Here is a 19,536-nt window from a genome sequence, read left to right as displayed (position 1 = left end):
GAGGAGGGGGAAGCGACGAGAACAGCGCTGGGGCGGAGACGCTGGAAAACGTCTATTCGCCTGAAGAGGGTAGCTATCTGCTCAAAAGATATTTTCCGGGCGGTGATCTGACGCTCCATCAGCTCAAAAGATATTTTCCGGGCGGTGACCAACAATTTTGGTCTTGTTGAACGAGTCAGATTTGCCTCTCAGGCGTGCCTCAGGCGAGGCGCAAAACGCGGAATAAACCTCAGGTGAGGCAAATCCCTGAGGCTAACACAGATGCATAAGTGTAGATTGTAGTGGTAAAAAATATATGCAAAATTGATTAAATATTCTAGCTTTTACGTCACAACTTTCTTTTTTGAGTGATGCGATTTTAAAAAGCCGAGCTAAAACTGATAGGCATGGGAGGCAATATAGTGATTGCTCTTCTACTTCAATTTATTTTGTGGAGCCTGCTCTATATGAGAGGAGCAGGGAATGGATGGATATGATGCCTGAATAAAAATGTGGGGTCATCTGTCCTCGCAAAGTAGAGTAAAGTCCTCTCAAAAAGAAAAAACAAATTTGCATCAGATTCTGCAAGAAAAATGCTCATCAATCCCTGCATCTATTAGGTGTCAAAGCGCCCATTGAACTGAATCTACTATTGCGATGGATTCCAAATCCTCAGTGAAGCCACCGTTGACCCAGCCAAAGACTAGCGCATAAGACTGCGGGCTGTTTGGTTTCTTAAACCAATAATAATTTTGGCTGTGGCTAAATTGTGGCAATATTAAATAAGTTCTAGAACTAGTATTTTGGTTCACGACGAAACCAAAAATTAAGGTAATGTCAAATCTGAGAGCCAGACACATGGAGCCCATATGTTATTATTTCTTTTTTTTTCCAAAATATAACCAACATGGATATTGTTTTGTAATTAAATCGCAAGTAATATAACGGTTCAATTTGATTACAAATCGGATATACGATTTAGAAAACATAATTATTTGAAATATTGCTAAGTCAAAAAGAAATATTTAGGGTGTGTTTGATTGGAGGACGGGTTGGATGGGATAGGGTTATCCCTATTTTTCAGTTGATATGATCCAATTTTCTATTTGGTTGGTATAAATATGATGAATTAATTTTCTGTTTGGTTGGTGAGATTAATAGAGTAGATAGAATGAGTTAATTTTCTGTTTGGTTGGATGAATTTGATGAGCTAAGTTAGTTATGATGATCTTTGGGTAAACTTACCCCTTGATTGTGTAGCATTTGGATGAATTTGTGCATGTTTGAATTTATTTGAATTCAAATTAAATTAAAAAGAGAATATCATATGAAATGATAAAAATGCATATAAATAGAGCATTATAAAGAACTTTACTTTTTCACCAAATTAATTATTATTCAAAACATATTTATAAATTAGTACATGAAATTTATTTGAGGCATTAAAATTGCTAGAAGTTATAAAGTAGATTTTTTGAAGAAATTTTAATTAAATATTTGCTTAAGATTTTTAATCAAACCGATTGAAACGGGTTGCTAGTGAGCTCTAGTTTACTTATAAAAATATTTAAAAATTTTGAATCACTCTAGTAATCTCAGATAAAATCGAGATTTAAATAAAAATCATAAACACATACACACAACAGACACATGCAACGCACAAACATGGAAGGCTCGGTCCTACTGTTTTTATCTGGATACACTCATCTAGTATATTTGTGAATATTCTTCAACAGTGACCACCACATCCACTAACCAAACATCACGAAAAGCTAGTTGGCCATCTTCCATTCAAGTTCATCCATCAATCCAAACACACACTTAATGTAGCCAATATCATTCTGCACATCATTTTTCTATGCTACGACAGCCAAGCTAAATTTTAGCAGACGTTTTGAACGCCCATAAATAAGCCAGATGCTCTGTTTACCGTAGCCCGACCAAAATTGTTAGGACTGACTAAAACTTGGCTTTGAAGCAAACGCCAACCAACTCTTTTTTTGGCATGTCCAATTTTTAGCTTGACAAGCTACCAACATAAACCAAACAACACCTGCATTGTGTGGGTGGATGCGATGAATCGGTCCTTCGAGCACACCAATTGATCTTGCATTGTGAAGATGTCAAGATGACATTTGCGAGAGGAAGGTGGTATCACTGCCACAGATAACAAGAGTTTATATCGAGAGTTGTTTTGGCGGTTCGTCATGGGCCGGAATAGCTCGTATGCTTGATTGTATCCATCAGATCCTAAGAGAACCCAATGGGTTTTTGCTCGATACGTGTTTTGAAATTTGATTTGTGTATATGGTGTTGATTTCTTGGGACTTTTCCGTTTTCAGATTGGTGCACAAGTTACGAGACAAGATCATGAGGATGGAACAGATACTGAGCCCAATGGATTATGTACTCCGTTGCAATTGAAAAGATCCGTTACATTCCAAAGTCCACACGGACTAGAACTGCTGACTCTGACGGTCTCACCACACTAAAGTCGCCATTTTCGTCTTCCAGGTAACACCTTTCCGAAGCGGTCCGCAAATTTCACCCCTAACAGCAAAAAGAACTGTGCTTAAAAAAATGAAAAAAAACAAGAAATCAAGCTAACCCACCCCAAAGCTGACATGTGGACCAACTTACAGTAAACCTCGCGTGTTAGCGAAGTCACTGTGTCAGAGGACCCGCTTCCCAAACTTCTGAACTTCTCAACAAGGACCAGCCTTCTGAACTTCTCTCTCCCCACCAAAATCTCCTCGCCCTCGCCGCGCGTCGCAGTCGCGCCGCGGCACTGCCCGCCGCCGCATCGCTCGCCATGGAGGTAGCCGGTGCTGGTGCCGGGGACCGCGGGGCCGGCGGAGGCGGAGGAGGAGGCGGACCGGCGCCGTTCCTGCTGAAGACGTACGAGATGGTGGACGACCCGTCAACGGACGCGGTGGTGTCGTGGAGCGACGCCTCCGACGCGAGCTTCGTGGTCTGGAACTCGCCCGAGTTCGCGGCGCGGCTTCTGCCCACCTACTTCAAGCACAGCAACTTCTCCAGCTTCATCCGGCAGCTCAACACCTACGTGCGTAACACCCCCCCCCCCCGGTTTCCCCCTCCCTGCCTTGTCTTGAATCTTCTTGATGCGCGCCCGAGTGGTCTTGTTCTTGCCCCCAAGGGATACTGCTTTTGTTGCTGTGGTAATTTGGTGCGTTGTTGTGGCTGGAGTGGTGAGGATTTGGGCATCAGGGTTGCGCAGACGCGGGGAATTGTGATCTGGAGGAGCATGGAGGCGCGAAGGGGAAGACAAGGACCTCTGGAGAAGGATGGGCTGGTGGCGCAGAGGAAGTCTACCTGCTCGGCGAAGCCCAACCCGAAATACATTGTTGGAGAATGGGCTGTGTAACTTCGGGCCTCACGGGAGTGAACGCTGGTGTTTCAAGTACTTGTGTGCGTGTCTGGAGAAAGCTATGTTAACTGTGAAGACTTGAGAAGAAAGAACTCTCCCCTCCTCTCGTTGCTATTCTTGCCTTTCTTCTTCTCTGATCTCCCAATCCTTTCTTTGATCTTATAACGACACTGGTAGTGTCAGAGCCACCGACTTAGATCGTAACAACACTGGTATCAGAGCCGCCGACCTGGATCGGTCAGAGTACCTCTAGAAGCATCAGTACCACACACGAGAGCAGCACCGAGCGATGGACATGGAGAAGCAAATGGCGGAACTCACCAAGGCGATGGCCGGGATCCAGGAATCGAATTAGGCGATCATAGAGAAGTTGGCGGAGTTGACGTAGTGGAAGCCGAAGGCAGAAGCGGTGATGGAAGAAGTACGTGAGGAATTGGGTGACCTGTGTCAGGAAGTGGTGCTGATTGCGAATGCTGTCCGTCAAGCCTAGAGATCTGCCTCCACTGTTTCCCAAGCCGCCATTGTCTACCCCGCCACCGATCCCGCTGTCAACCACGAGATGGAAGATTGAAGGCCACCGCGAGCACCATGGGAACCGAGGGTTGGCTGTTTGGGGATCGTACCCAATACCACCTCCGGAGAAGGGTACATGTTCCTCTCCGAGATCCTGCAGTGCTACTGAGTTCACGGGGGATGCTTCTCATCGCAATTAGGGAGGAGTTCATGCAGCACCTTGGTTGGATTTCCTGCAATTTGATGGGGAAAATGCTTGGGCCTGGAAGCTAAAAAGTGAAGCGTATTTCAAAGTTTTTGGGGTACATAATGAGTTGTGGGTTAGCATAGCGATGATGCATTTCACTGGGGATGCTGCCCTTTGGTTGCAATCCAATCCTTCCGTGTCACAATCACTGGGAAGGGTTCTCGAACATGATCTGTGAGAAATTTGGTGTGAGTTTCACAACTTGGTTCGTCAGTTCACCCATCTTAGGCAGTCTGGGACTGTCGCAAAATATGCTGAAAAATTTAATAATCTCATGCATAGTCTCATATCACATCACTCGTCTTGGGAGCCCCAATTCTTTATGACTTAGTTCTTAGATGGACTTAGAGATGAAATCAGAGCTCCTGTTATTTTGCATCGTTCGTCAGATCGATACTGCAGTGTCTCTGTCTTGCTTGCAGGAGGAGGTGATCAAGACTCCCTAGTACCGGAACCACAGAGGATGGAGTAGGTTGCCGAACGGATGCAAATATGTACCGGGCTGCCACTACCTCCATCGCATTCGGAGGCCTGCCGTGGAGTGGATGGAGCACGCACCCAAACATGGAAGAGCATCTGATCGCCTTGCGCGCTCAGCATCGAGTACAAGGGCTGTGCATGAAATGTGGGGAAAGGTGGTCTCGCGAACACTGATGCGCCCCAATAGTCCAATTGCATGTGGTGGAAGAACTGCTGAGTTACCATGGTGAATTAGATCATCCCCAACCGATTTCCGTCAGGGCTTAAAATTCTTTCACGAAGGGATTTTTGTTCCCTTCAGCGCTCCAATGGTTTTCCTTTATAGTTCCCGTCACAAAGGATTCACAAGGTCATTCTTTTCAGGACGGAATTCTCTCTCTTTTTTCTTTACGAATCGAAGAGAAGCTGTTGGAGATGAGAGAAAATAAAGGGAATGGGAACGGAGAGGGGGATCGGGAAGGGAACGAAATGCAGGGAATATAGTTGGGGATGGTCTTAGAGAGCTCAACAGACATGCCAGATGATGAATAGTGCACTGACGGAGCTATAGATTTGTTGTCCATTTTAGTAGCTGCGGTGAATGGAGTTGAAGGGCCTCGAACTATGAAATTGAAAGGACAAATCCACAAGAGGGAGGTGTTGATGTTGATCAATTCCGGGAGCTCACACAATTTTGTCAGTCGGAGGTTGTCACAGCAGTTATCTAGTACCTGTAGGGCACTCACTCCACTCACAGTAAAGATTGCTGATGGTGGCGAGCTCTGATGCGACCAGGTGCTCAATAATTACGAGTGATGGGTGCAAGGTGTGTCATTCTACTCAACTTCGCGGGTTTTACCTCTCGGTTGCTATGACATGATTCTTGGAATGGAGTGGTTGGAGATTCACAATCCTATGACTGTACATTGGAGGGAGAAGTTGCTATCCTTTGACTATTTGGGTCGACATGTGACATTGCACGGAGTTCAGGAAGCGACACACACCTGCCATATGGTCTCATTGTCTCAACAATGGAGTTACATGGTTTGATCAGGTTCAAGCAATCTCATATGATTCAGCTATGCAGTTTGGAGCTAAAGGATACTGAATAAGTGTCGCCTGAACTGAGTGTATTGTTGTCTGAATTTGCTGATCTCTTCGTTGAACCAAAGGGGTTGCCTCCTCAGAGACTCTATGACCACACCATACAACTCTTGCCAGGAGCACAACCAGTCAATCTATGGCCATATTGCTACAACCCCGCGCAGAAAGACGAGATAGAACGCCAAGTGACCGAGATGTTCGATCAATGCATCATTCAGTTCAGCAGTAACCCCTTCGCATTTCCTGTGCTATTAGTGCAAAAGGATGGGACATGGCGTTTCTGTGTTAATTACCATCGCCTTAATGGGGTCACGGTGAAGAACCGCTATCCCTTGCCCATCATCGATGAATTGCTCGATGAGCTTGCTGGAGCCTATGTATTCTCAAGCTTAGACATGAGAGCCGGCTACCATCAAAACTGGATGGATCCTGTAGATGAGCCAAATACCGCATTCAAGACACATCACGGGCACTATGAATTTAGAGTGATGGGTTACAGATTTACTGGGGTGCCTGCAACTTTTCAAAGTGTGATGAATCAAATTCTTGAGCCATTGCTTCGAAAGGGGTATTGGTGTTCATAGATGACATTTTGATATACAGTTGCACAATGGAACATCATGTATCCTTGCAGAGACAGGTGTTTCAGATATTGGCACAGCACAAACTGATTAAAAGGTCTAAGTGTGCCTTTGGTCGTGTAAAACTGACTTATTTAGGCCATGTTATCAGTGCTCAAGGGGTGGGCACCAATGGGAAGAATATTCAGTCTATGCTTAAATCACATATTCCCAGCAATGTGGAGGTACGTGGTTTTTTGGGATGGCAGGTTATTACCATAAGTTCGTGCGAAATTTTGGTATTCTTTGCTAGCCCTTGATTGAATTACTGCGAAAGCATTCACTGTTTGTCTGGACATCAGCACATGAGGAAGCCTTTCAGGAAGTTAAGCAGGCTTTAGTCACAACACCCATTCTAGCCTTGCCCAATTTCAACAAGCAGTTCGTCATTGAAACTGATGCTTCGAAGAAGGGAATTGGTGTGGTTCTTATGCAGTCACCCACTGGCTTTTCTTAGCAAAGTGTTGGGCCCTCACAACCAGCAACTATCCACAAACGAAAAGGAGAGTTTGGCCATACTGTTCGCAGTGGAGGCTTGGCGACAATACTTGCAGAATGGCAAGTTCCTGATACACACGAATCGGCGTAGTTTAGTGCATTTGGAGGATCAGAGGCTTGCTACACCGTGGCAATAGAAAGTCATGGTCAAATTGTTGGGTTTGTAGTACTGGCTGAGCTATAAATGGGGATCTGACAATAGAACGGCTGATGCACTGTCTCGATATCTAGGTGTTTCAGATGCTGAGCTTCATGCCTTCTCCACTGGAATCCCTGCTTGGTTGGAAGATATAGCAAAGGGGTATGAATCTGATCCAACCACTCAGAGTCAACTGTACAAATTAAGTGTCTCTAAGGAATCAGTGGGACATTATCAGCTTCAGGATGGTTTGATTCGTTTCAAGGGTCATATTTGGGTGGGCAATAACAAATCAGTGCAGACTCAACTGATGACCGCACTACACTCAAGCCCAGTTGGTGGACATTCTGGAATTCAAGTTACATACATGAGGATCAGACGTCTGTTTGCTTGGCCCGGATTGAAACAAGATGTCAAGGACTGTGTGGCAGCCTATCATGTCTGCAACCAAGCAAAGGCAGAACATGTCAGTTATCCCGGATTGCTTTAACCCCTTCCGGTGCCCGAGACTGCTTGGCTGGTGGTTTCACTGGACTTTATTGAAGGATTGTCGAGATCATCGGGTGTGGATTGCATCTTGATGGTGGTGGACAAGTTGACAAGATATGCCCATTTTATGGCCCTGGCACACCCCTTCACAGCCTTTCAAGTGGCACTGCTGTTCATCAACAACATTTATAAACTCCATGGTATGCCTCAAGCTTTCATATCTGATAGAGACCGCATCTTCACCAGTACTTTGTGGAGAGAATTGTTCAAGCTAGCCAAGACTAAGTTGTGGAGGGATCCTTCCAGGGAGCACATGAAAGACAACAACAGGCAGGCGTACCAGGACACACGGAACGACAGGATAGATACACAACAGTTGAAACTCTGACATTAGCAAAATAGTAGAATTGCCATTTCTCAAAGCGATACAGACGTACATTGTAAGATGTTAGAACATGGATGGTGTATGATTATAAACAACATCACGGGGGTGTACATATTTTCCCAGAATATATCTGAGATTTAGAGCAGTAGTGGTTAGATTACAAACCTGATTTGTGCATTATGTTCAGATGTGTTATCTTCTGATTTACATGGTGGCTTGACATTGGACCGTCGTACATTGAGTATTTTAAACGCAGTGCGTTGATGAAATCGGATGCTAATAGATAAATTCTTTTGATCCGCAAAAAAGAAAGAGAGAAATTCTTTTGATAAGGGGATTTTATTTTATGCTAACAATTGTTATGTATGGTAATACATATAGCAGGAGAAGAGGCAAAGGGGGCAACAATAGAAGTGGTGGCTAAGTACCGGATTTGTTAGCATAGACAGTTTTCAATAAATGAGTCAGTTTAGGATTATGATCAGAATGTCAGTCGGATTAGGATAGGTTAGTAAGAGTAAGTTCGGCTGAGAATATAGAGTTAGAAGTCGGATTAGATAGGCTAGCAGAATGAACTTGGTTAGGAGAAGTAGAGTCAGTAGATGGAAAGAGATTATAGAGTCTACTTAGAACTCCAAGTCCTAATCTATTTATTCTTTGTTATCTCATCCCCTTGCTGTTGCCAACTTCTTCACTCAAGCTGACGCCTTCGAGGCCACATCACGGGCAGGAAACCAGCCAAAAGATAGGCCGGCCACCTCTCATTTATACCCTATTAGGTCGCTACCCTAAGATCTGACACAATTCCTAAATGAAATCTGCCAGCGAAACAGAATATCGACCTGACCTAACGAGTCTTGTGTTTGTGTGGACTGTTTACTCGTGATCAACGCTACGTCAGATAGCAACCCAATCCTTTCTATGGAGATGATAACTCACGCGCACTTATGCCGTTTGGCGCCGTCCGATCATGCACTGAGACTCGTGGTACGCAATGCTACATCCTCACGTTGAGATCATTCCCGCTCAAAGATTTTTTTTGGTACGAATTGCGAAATTCCATTAAATCAAAGCTCAACTAAATCGTTGGCCACCAAGTCTTAGATACAATTGGATGTCACATGAGACAACATCTTGGTATCATTCGGACGCTCACATCCTTGCGCTGTCAATGCACGTGCCGTTGAAAGATTTTTTGTACGTAGGATTCCGTTTTGCGTTGGCTGGTCTTCTAAAAAACGCTTGTACTTTTTCCAATTTATGATGTGGTGGTTAGTTAGAAAAATTCATTTTCAACCATAATAGAAAACATTCCTACCAAAATTCCTATCAAATAGCTAGATTTCGCGACACACAGCAACGAAAGAACCACAAACTCGGGTGCTTCAAAGTTGGTCGAGACACGGTTGCAGTCCCAAGCTTAAGCTACTCGATCTCATGGCTCGAGACACGGAGACAGTCGATTAGTACAAGAACCAAATATCACCAAATCAATGGCCGAAGAAGAGTCCTAACCAACGCGTAACGACGGCAGACAGAGATCAGCGGCTAATCCCGGTTGGTTGGTTAAGCCCGCCCGTCCCCTCACCTCAAACTCGTTAGACCCCAGAACCCCTGCGGCACGCGAGGCCCTACCCGTCGGCAGCATGACCCCGCTACTTGTCCCCCTCCTTGGAGTCCCGACTAAAGGTCGTCAACTAGGTCAGACCTAATAGGTCAGCCTGAGGCGTAAAAAAAAAAAAACAGTTCGTTCAGACACGGCACGACACGAGAGTAAACGGGTTGGGCCAGCATACCGGGCTAATATGACATGATCTGTTTAAGTTTTTTTATTTTTATAAGAATTTTATATTATTTGTTTATCTCTAATATATAAAAAGATGTTTACCATGATGATAGAGTATTTATTTCTCATGTTCAAGATCGTAAGTTTGATTCTCACGTCCATTGGTTCTTTATGACAGGAAAAAAAAAAACATTGAACCTACCGTACCACATGTCGACACGGTACGACCCGATCCTAAGTGGGTCCATGTCGTGCTGGGTTGGGTCATCCATTTGGTCACCTCTGGTCTCGACCCTCCTCTGCTCTTATTATCTCTTCTGGAGCAGTTAAAAAACAGAGGCAGACAGGCAGGGGAGGTGGAGTCTTTACTCCGGCCTTCTGCACGGGACCAACACGAGGTGGATGGAGTACCCCCAATTTGCCCTCCTTATTCTCGGTCGAGACGTTCCATGGCGGCATTAGCGGGCACAAAAAGTAACAAAGTATACATATATACACTAAAATTTTGTATAATTTTTTCTATATATCAACTATATAAACACAGTTGGTTCCACGTTACCTCTTCATTTTATTCTTCTCTCATCTAATAAAAAATTTCTAAAATTCAAATAATTTACCTATTTTTGCTATCCACTCTTGTACTCTAGTCTCACCACCTCATTATCGAGTACGGATATGAAGCTCGTTTTACTAATAACAATAATTGAAGAAATTAGGAGGAAAATTAGCGGATAATCTCCTACTCATTTTTTTTATATATCAACTGAAATCAAACTACTGTATCGCTCGTGATATATTCATTTAGCGACGCATCCACATCTCCATACCATAAGTGTATGCTTGATGTTAGTGCGTCCAATATTTTATGTTTTCGTTGCAACGTACGGACACTTAGCTAGTGTCATATTCTGTAGGTCTGCTTGATGACTACGGTCCACAATGACTCAAGCCTATATAGTCACAACCTGACCGACGTTGACGCGATCACAACTCACGACACACTGCCCACACGTCCATGCATAGCGGTCCAGGCACCCTCGAGGCACGAGTGACAACCGTGTGCGTGAGTGCGTCGATTCCTAAGAGGCTAAGATCGTGTGTGTAACTGCATGATGACCGTGTTTCTAAGATGAAGGGTGGCGACGACGCAGGCGCGAGCGAGACAAGGGTAACAGTGATGGCAGCATGGGCTCGAGCTAGGAGCACGGCGGTGACGTGGGCATGAGCGAGACTGAGAGCACATGGTTATGCACGCGACGGTTATGTAAATTCAAATTGAAAATGCTGAGCCCCCACTGCATGGCGTTAGAGGCAGATGCCGCAGCGGCGGCGGCAACATATCTTGGCGAGTGCGCAAAGCTCCCATCTTTTTCTTCCCCAATCTGCTGTCGTATCTAATTCTTGGTTTTAGTTCGGTTGTTAGATGTGCTGTTCCTGCGCTGCAATCTGTTATCGATCAATGATGAATCCGCGCGTTGGAGTAGGCGAAAATCGATTCTTTTCTGCGCGCGCATTGGTTAAGCTGCGACTGAAGGATTCTTCTCTCTTCTCTCTCTCTCCCGACCAGGACCTCTGTTGGGGATATCGCCGGCGACCCCCGACATTGTCCGGAAGCCGGCTCGGCAGTCCGGGACCACCGGTACGGATGGCTCTTGCTGCACTGCTCTGTCCACCGCCGTTGCGCCGTCGCCGTCGCCGGAGCTGGCTGGCTGCGGCATGGTGGAGAGCGGCGGATTCAGCTCGGTGCCGTCGTCCGTCGAGGAACAGTCTCACTCTGCGCCGGAGGATTTGGGCTAAGTGGACTGTGCGGTGAGCACGCAGGAGTCCAGTTCCTTGCTGGCGCAGGCGTGCGAGCCCTCGGGCAAGGTTGCGCAGCAGCAGGAAGGTGTCGCCAATGGCAGTGATGCTGGTGCTGCTGTTCCCATCCCTACTCCGGATAAAGTGGAGCCTACCCCTCGGAAGTGGGGGAGGAAGTCGACCAAAGGGGTGCCCCGATTCACGGTGATCAAAGATGAAGTAATGAAGATAAAGGTGACCCTGAAGGAGTCCACACCGGGTAAAGTTAACAAGCAAAAGAAAATGCAGGAGGATGGCAGTGAACATGTTTTTTCAAATACGGAATACCCTATTTCCATTAAAAGTTTAATAGAATCACATCGTACTTAGACCTTATATCACTAAAAGTAAGATAACGAAATATATCAGTTTAAAACTATTGTTATGCATACTCTAGGACTTACAAGCAGAAACTAAACAACTGATAGGAAAGGAGACCGAAAACTTTGTCACATTCACAAAAGCAACCAGCCTAAGATCAACATCGAGACATCATTTGTTTTATTCTTCATTCCTCTCGAGTCTGGCTTCTCATCATTTTCCTCTTCATCTAGTGGAGGGCACAGAAAGCCACTAAGAACCTACCAAGAAGGTTGATGTTGCCTTATCACATAGGACATCGTCTAGAGTAGGTTTTGAGCGTCGCGAATCAACTCCTCCTTATTATATCCTTGAGATATTCTGTTCAAAAAGTTAACAACGAACAAGCGTGCACAATGATCTTATTAGAATGCTGGATTAGCTTTATTAAAACAAGCCTTATTCCGAGCCTTCCATATAGCCTAATATGTATAGTAGAAAGATCCATAGAATAAAAATTCTTATCAGCTTTAACATAATCTGACATCCGGTCATAATATTATTGAATAGAACTTGGGATATTATTAGCCCCAATCCAGATGGCAACAACATTCCACACAACTTTAACAATAGAGCATAGAAAAAAGAGGTGCCTACTACTTTCAGGTTGAGTACAGAAATAGCAAGTACCATCACCAATCCACCACCTTTTCATCATGTTATCCTTAGTTAAAATAGAATTTTGTTCAAGAAGCCACATGAATATCTTAATTCTTTTAGGAATTTTTTATTTCCAGACATGTTTATAAGACTGATTTAGAGACTCTCTCGTCAACCAACCATACATAGATTTGACTGAGTATTTGCCTTTATAACACATACTCCAGATAATCTCATCCTCTAAGTCATTCAGATGAATAGAGGAGGTCCAGTTTTCAATAGTATTCCATTGATTTTGTAACTCTATAGTCTCCTAGAATCTAGTTTTCCTCCCATTACCAATTAAAATCCTTGTACCTTGAAGATAGAGAGGCTTCACTTTTATCAATTCAACCCAACATAGAGAATCATCATTTCACAAGAGGAACAGAGGTATTTGAAAGATACTTTTTGTTGACAATAGACTGCTACATTCCCTTATTTTTCTCCAGTTTGTACCACCACTTATATAACAAAGCATAATTCATTTTGTTCAAGTCTTTAACGTCAAAACCTCCTTTCACTTTACGTCTGCAAATTTTATGTCATACAACCAAGTGGTATTTCTTTTTTGTCTCACCCCTTGTCAGAAGAATCTTCTTTTAGCAAGATCAATATGTTTAAACACTGTTTTAGAGAGAAGATACCTAGACATGTGAACATGTTGAAACTAGCAGTTCTAATATCGCGAGGCGGAAGCTGAATTTGGATTCATCTGAAACACAAAGCACGTTTCAGCAGAGCCACCCTGATGGGTAATTTGAGGAGCCTTGCGAAGAGTAGTGGTTTGCGGGATGATCTGAGTGCGCGCATGTGGAGCAAGAGAGCGAAGAAGAGGAAACTAATGATATTTAAGCACCAGGAAAGTGGTGAGTGGTTTATCGGCGATAGTACCTTACCGAAGTACCCCAATTGATGCATCATCCTCCGCACTTGTTCCACTTGCGTATTTTACGCAACTTGATATCGTAGGCAAAAGAAATCATGGGAAGAAATTGCAGACCTTCGTGTTTGGGCCTTGATGAGAAGACATTGCAAGTGTATGATGTTCTGAGGAAGTGGGATGAGGGTGACAGTGAGAGTTTCGAAGGGTTCGATATTGGCAGCAGACCTGAATGGGATGAAGAACGACGCAGCTGTGAATAACGCGTGGGTGTGTGTTCATTACACGACGATGTATGATCTATTGGGTAATCATCCTGGCCCTTATTATGTCTTTGTGTGTGCAAATGCAAGAAAAAAAAGGATCACATTACATTAATAAAAAGGGACATCACAAGAGAAATGCACTTCTAATCTGATTTGTCTAAAAAGTTCAGGAAACCTTGCACTACTACAGATCACTCCATAAGTACAGTTTTTCTTTTTGGTCAAAAGCTACTCTGAAATCTTAATATTCCAATTTCCGCTTCTTAGTCTTTCCTTTGGAATCAAAAGGGGAAAAAAAGAAAAATCATTCCTTGATAAACTTGAAGCTTTGCTAACTCCTAAAAGAATTTTTAGAGCTGTCAATCTCATATTTAGGAAAAAAAAAACAAACTTGTTGATAATTTGTTGGCATCAACAAGTCAGTAAAACTTTGACTTAATTTGTCAAAATACTTTTCTGACATGCCACTTTTATGTTTTTGTTTCCTTCTTTTAGATTGTACACTCCTTTTAAATGCATTTAGCTTCTAAACTGTGATAAAAATACTGAAAATGAGTGCAACAACATATTCTTTGTAAGCAAACTTGCAAGCACTTATTCAAACATGCACATTGGGAGGCCCTATGGAGAACCAAAAATATAGATCATTATGCATATAAGTTGACCATAGGACTCTTTTACTTCTTTTTTTAAAAAAAAAATCTGATAAGTTATAATGTCACTTCATATTATCGGGCCGACCTGGGTGTCATAATTTATGAACAGAAATAGTGCCTTGCTACCACACTAATAGTGATACTGGATCAAATAAATCATATGATCTTCAACTTCTATGGAACACAAGTTTTTAAATTGGATTCTAAGTTCTGAAGTGCTTTTGGTCAGGGCCCAGAAAATTCTCTCAGTGGGGAGGATCTGTAATTGATTCTGTGGTTGGTACTTTCCTTACACAAAATGTTGCTGATCATTTATCTAGGTAAAATAATAGACGATCCATAAATATGATTTTTAGCCATTTTACATGTTCTTTTCTGGAATTAATTTTTTCCCACTTCCCCTGCATTTTTCATACCTTATAATAAAAAACAGCAATGCTTTTATGAACCTGGCGGCAAAGTTTCCTCCAAGTCAGATATGCTGTAAAGATGAAGAATGTTCGAATGTATATACCTCGATTAGTAGATGGTGTTGAGGAAAACTTGAATTTGAATGAAGCATCTGGTATCGTTGACTCTGTTGGTTCAGTTTTCAATAAACATGTTGATTCTGAGGAAGAAGTTGACTGTGATAAGGAGGTAAAAGGGTATTATGGTCAAAAATACAAAACAGTTATAGAGAATTTCATTGCTAGTATGAAACAAAAAGACATTTCTACTTGGGACAATGACCTTATGAACTTGGTGAAGGATAAGTCTGGAAATCCCATATGCGCTGAGAGAACCTTGAAAAAGTTCATAAGTACACTGCAACCAAAAATCACATCTGGTTGAAGCATATACAAAAGGATACAATAACAGAAGTAGAACTGGAATAAGTGATGCAGTAGATTGGGAATCAGTCACTAATACAAAATAGGTGAACAGTGTCGGTTCCAAAACCTAATCAGTGTCTTTGGAACCGACACTGATTACTTGACACTGATGACTATCAGTGTCGAGTATTGAACCGGTACTGACTGAAAATCACTATCAGTGCCAGTTTGTGGATAGAACCGACACTGATAGTACATATATCAGTGCTGGTTGGTAATATGAACTTGCACTAGGTATGTGTACTATCAGTGCTGGTTTGTTTTTACCAACCGGCACTGATATATATATCCCGCCATTTTCAAAATATGACGGTTGCTGCCAATTCTGTGGTATTTTTAAATTTTGGCGGTTACCAGTAATAATATACGGTATATTTATGGACATGCACATCTAAATTTAATTTACGAGACGTCAAGTTTTATCACAGCATATATACACAAGCACATATAAATTTTATTTCTAAAACATCAAGTCTCGTCACAGTATATATATACTGCATACATGTTATTTCATTACAATAATGAAAAAGAGTTTAAGGTTTCTTGCTAATAGAAGGTTCTGAACTCTGTTTTTTTCTTGTTGGATGAAGGTAATGAGAGAGAGGAGCCAAATTCATGGAACTCACCGGTTGGACTGATGACTTGGTCATTGATGAACCCGACAAGATGTTCTTGAAGTATGTTAATTTTAATGGTCATGAGTCGATCTCTAGACAGCGCGAGGAGCTGCAATTTCAACAATTGAAGAAATCAATCCTTATGAACACGTGTCGAACCTGAAATTAGTCATCAAGATGTATGCCTCATACCTTAGCATCGACCACCTGGTACGATGCGTCTCCGTTGAATCCGTGCATGAATTCTATTACATAAAAACCACATAAATTATTGTCTGGGCCCTGCTTCCTACGAGAAAAATCATGTCGGATAATCCATTCTTTCGCGAATGATTGGTGTCTGACACTCTTCTTGATGTATCGTAGATACACTCTGCAATATCGCCAAACACACTAGGTGGACCATGGAGAATATTGTTTAAGTCGACATTACAAATGATTAAAAAAATAAGACATTAACAAAATAAACTAATAGTACAAAATAAAGAACTATTTTTTCTTCTATTCTCTCTGAGTAAGGATTCTAAGATTTTCATCTCGCACTTAATTTAGTCTTTAGGTCGTCAAGCAATTATTTTAGTCTCTCTGGGTCGTCTTGATTGGCTCAGAAGTCATATAACCTGTATGTTAACCAAGTGCAAAATCTTATATTAGAGACTAGAAAATAGAAATTGATAAGCTTATGGAAATATGGGATGGGAATATTTTTTCCAGTGAAGAAACATGTCATAACAACATATACATAAGGTAAAAAATATATGCCCTACAAAGTTTGAAACATAATACTCAAACCAGGCTTCTTAGTCCAACTTGAATCCACCTCGAGCACTTGTTCTCAAAAAAAAAAAACCCCCACCACGAGCAGTGCACAAAGCAACATATGCGGTACCTACTCGTGGTGTTATACTCAAGCTTATTAAGACAAGTACTCCAATCCACCTCAAGCACTACACAAAGCAACATCAGTGGCCCCTCCTCGTAATATTTTTAAAAAACCCCTACAATTTGGTCTTCATATCTAATTTTGAACAAAACTTGAGTTCTAATATGCATGATCAACATGAACAGTAGCCTGATAGCAAGCATACTCACTAAAACCCTTTCAATACAAACTGCACCAGGAATGTTGGAGGAAAAGAAAGCAACATCTTCCTGTTAGCAGAAATTAGGGAAAATTTCTCCATTTATTTTATCAGTTATGTGAAATATGCAAGAACATAGAAGAGAATAAGTAACAAATAATACAATCTCTATCAGGTAAACAATATCACCATGTACTATAGTGAAGAGACATGTGTCTCTCTTAACATCATATGCATATATCCCAATACATCTTTTTTCCTCCAACATACACAAACATGCATACATCATATGTATATATCCTCAATTGGAGAAAGCCGGTTGTATACATTGGCAGAAAATTTGGTGCAAAGCGATTGCTCTGTGCAAACCATCCAAGTGTGCTCCACAGTTCATTGCTGTCACTTATAGTATGTACCCATCCCTCACAAAGGTAGCATAGATCATGTAGGGGTGGAGCTAGGGTTCCTTACGCTATGGGAAATCGGTGCCAAGTCCGAACGGGGAGGAGTCAGCGCGTCGGGAGGAGGAGCGGCGACGCGTCAGGGAGGAGTTGGCGCATCGAGAGGAGGAGCGGTGGCGTGTCGGGAGGAGGGGCAGAACATCGGGGGTCGGCGGGGAGGGGCGACAGGGGTCGGTAGGGCGGTCGGGGAGGAGGCAGCGGTCGGGGAGGAGTGGTGGTCGAGGAGGCGGTGGTCAGGCAGGAGGCAGCGGTGGGGGAGGGGCGGCGGTGGCGGAGATGAGGAGCATCGGGAGGAGGATCGGGCTGAAATGGTGAATGGAGCGAACGAGGCTAAGTGTTGGTATATATATGTACAAAAGCATCAGTGCCGATTCTAGTTTCTAACCGACACTGATGCATGTATTAGTGCCGGTTCTAGTTTTTAACCGGCACCGATACTCCACATATCAGTGCCGGTTAGAACAGGCACTGATAATATTTTTTCCCTGGAAATATTCTTCTATTGTTAAATCGGCTGAAAATTTGAAAATTTCATAGAAACATGATTAGAGTTGAGAAAAATATGAAACCAAATTTGTTGAGTTTGTATTATTGTTGCCTACATGATAAAAATACTTGCATACATGAAATGTGAATTGAATTATCTTAATTTCATTAATAAGTTTGTAATTTGTTAATTCTGTAATGAAATTATGAAATATCCGTATAAAAAAAACATGTGAAACCAATTATGTTAAACTTAATTTTTCATACTCTTTACATAAAAATTAACGTTAACCACTGATTCTTGGTTAACTTTGTGATTTTTAGCTCTTCATTTGATTTTCTCCTTTTAATCCAATTTGAATTCTAACCAATTCACATTTGTAATATTAATGTCAAAGTTGATTTTGTATATTTTAAATTTGTAATATTAATGCCAAATTTGTAATATTAATGTCAAATTTGTAATATTAATGTTGAATTTGTAATAAAAAAGTAAGGAATATTTACTTGCATGAAATGTGCACTAAATTTGAATTTTGACCAAATCAAACATACACAAACTTAATAGTTCAGATTTCCAACAAGAGAAAAGTGTGGTGTCACATAAGCCCGATCGCCTTGTATGACACTCAGATCTGAACTTTCAAAAAGTTACTCCTTGTTATGGTCGCTAAATATATGAAAGCTACTTTCATTAAACGATTAATGCTTCGTTATGGTCGCGGCGTATGTAGGTAGCTTCCTCAGTGTCATCAATGAGAGGAAGTTCGACATTCTCTTCAAAAGAAGGCAGGTCATCGAATTTGTCGCAGTCTTCTTTGTCGACAACATCCTGAACACCGACAATCTTTCGTTTTCCTCGAAGAACCACGTGACGCTCCTCCTTTTTATCTGGGTCCGGGTCCTTTACTTAGAAGACTTGTGCAACATCCTTGGCAAACACGAATGATTGTTCTCTGTATCTGATGAGTTTGAGGTCCACGGTAGTCATACCATACTTGTCAACCTTGACTCCCCCTGGAAGTCTGACCCACTGACACTGAAATAGAGGGACCATCAACTCGCCATATTCAAGCTCCCAAATCTTCTCTATGAATCCATAGTAGGTCTCCCTGTTGCTAGCGCGGTCGTAGGCATCAATATGGACACTGCTATTTTGATTAGTGCTCTTGTTGTCTTGTGCTCTCGTATAAAATGTATAGCCATTGATCTCGAATGCTTGAATGTGCTAATCGTAGTTGATGGGCCATTAGCCAGCAGTTCAAACAGAGCATCATCAGTATCCTTACCCATCATGTGTTGACGTAACCAGTTATCAAAATTATCTCTGTGCTCTCTTGCGATCCAATCATCTGACTCCGTTGGATTTGTGGAGCGTAGTATGTTCATGTGCATATTAACATACTGGCTCACTACAAGTGACTGTTGCAGAACTGCAAAGTATGCTTGAGTGAATGAAACACGATCTTTGATATGGATTGAAGTATAACCTATTGTCCCTTTCCCCTTTAGCCTTCCCTCATAGCGAGATATAGGTATACCAATTTGCGTTCAGTTTCATGTAGTCAATGCAAAACTCAATGACCTCCTCCGTACTCCACTCTTGGGCAATGCAAACTTCTGGACAACCTTGGTTACGAACATATTTCTTCAGAACTCCCATGAACCTTTCGAAAGAATACATCTAATGCAGAAACATAGGACCAAGGCTCTTTATCTCACCCACAATGTGAACAATTAGATGGGGGCATTATATCAAAAAATATCG

At 42.3% G+C, this 19,536-nt stretch overlaps 1 protein-coding gene across 1 annotated transcript; it reads left to right on the top strand.

The window, feature by feature from the left end:
- Positions 1–2,520: 2,520 nt before the first annotated feature.
- LOC133918932 (uncharacterized) lies at positions 2,521–8,218 on the top strand. Its single transcript, XM_062363069.1, has one exon. The coding sequence runs from the start codon at positions 2,792–2,794 to the stop codon at positions 3,362–3,364; it is 573 nt and encodes a 190-aa protein (XP_062219053.1). The 5' UTR covers positions 2,521–2,791; the 3' UTR covers positions 3,365–8,218.
- Positions 8,219–19,536: the final 11,318 nt, after the last annotated feature.

The sequence above is a fragment of the Phragmites australis genome, chromosome 5 (assembly GCF_958298935.1).
Source record: "Phragmites australis chromosome 5, lpPhrAust1.1, whole genome shotgun sequence".
NCBI classification, from domain to species: Eukaryota; Viridiplantae; Streptophyta; class Magnoliopsida; order Poales; family Poaceae; genus Phragmites; species Phragmites australis.
This window is presented reverse-complemented; position numbering and strand designations above follow the sequence as displayed.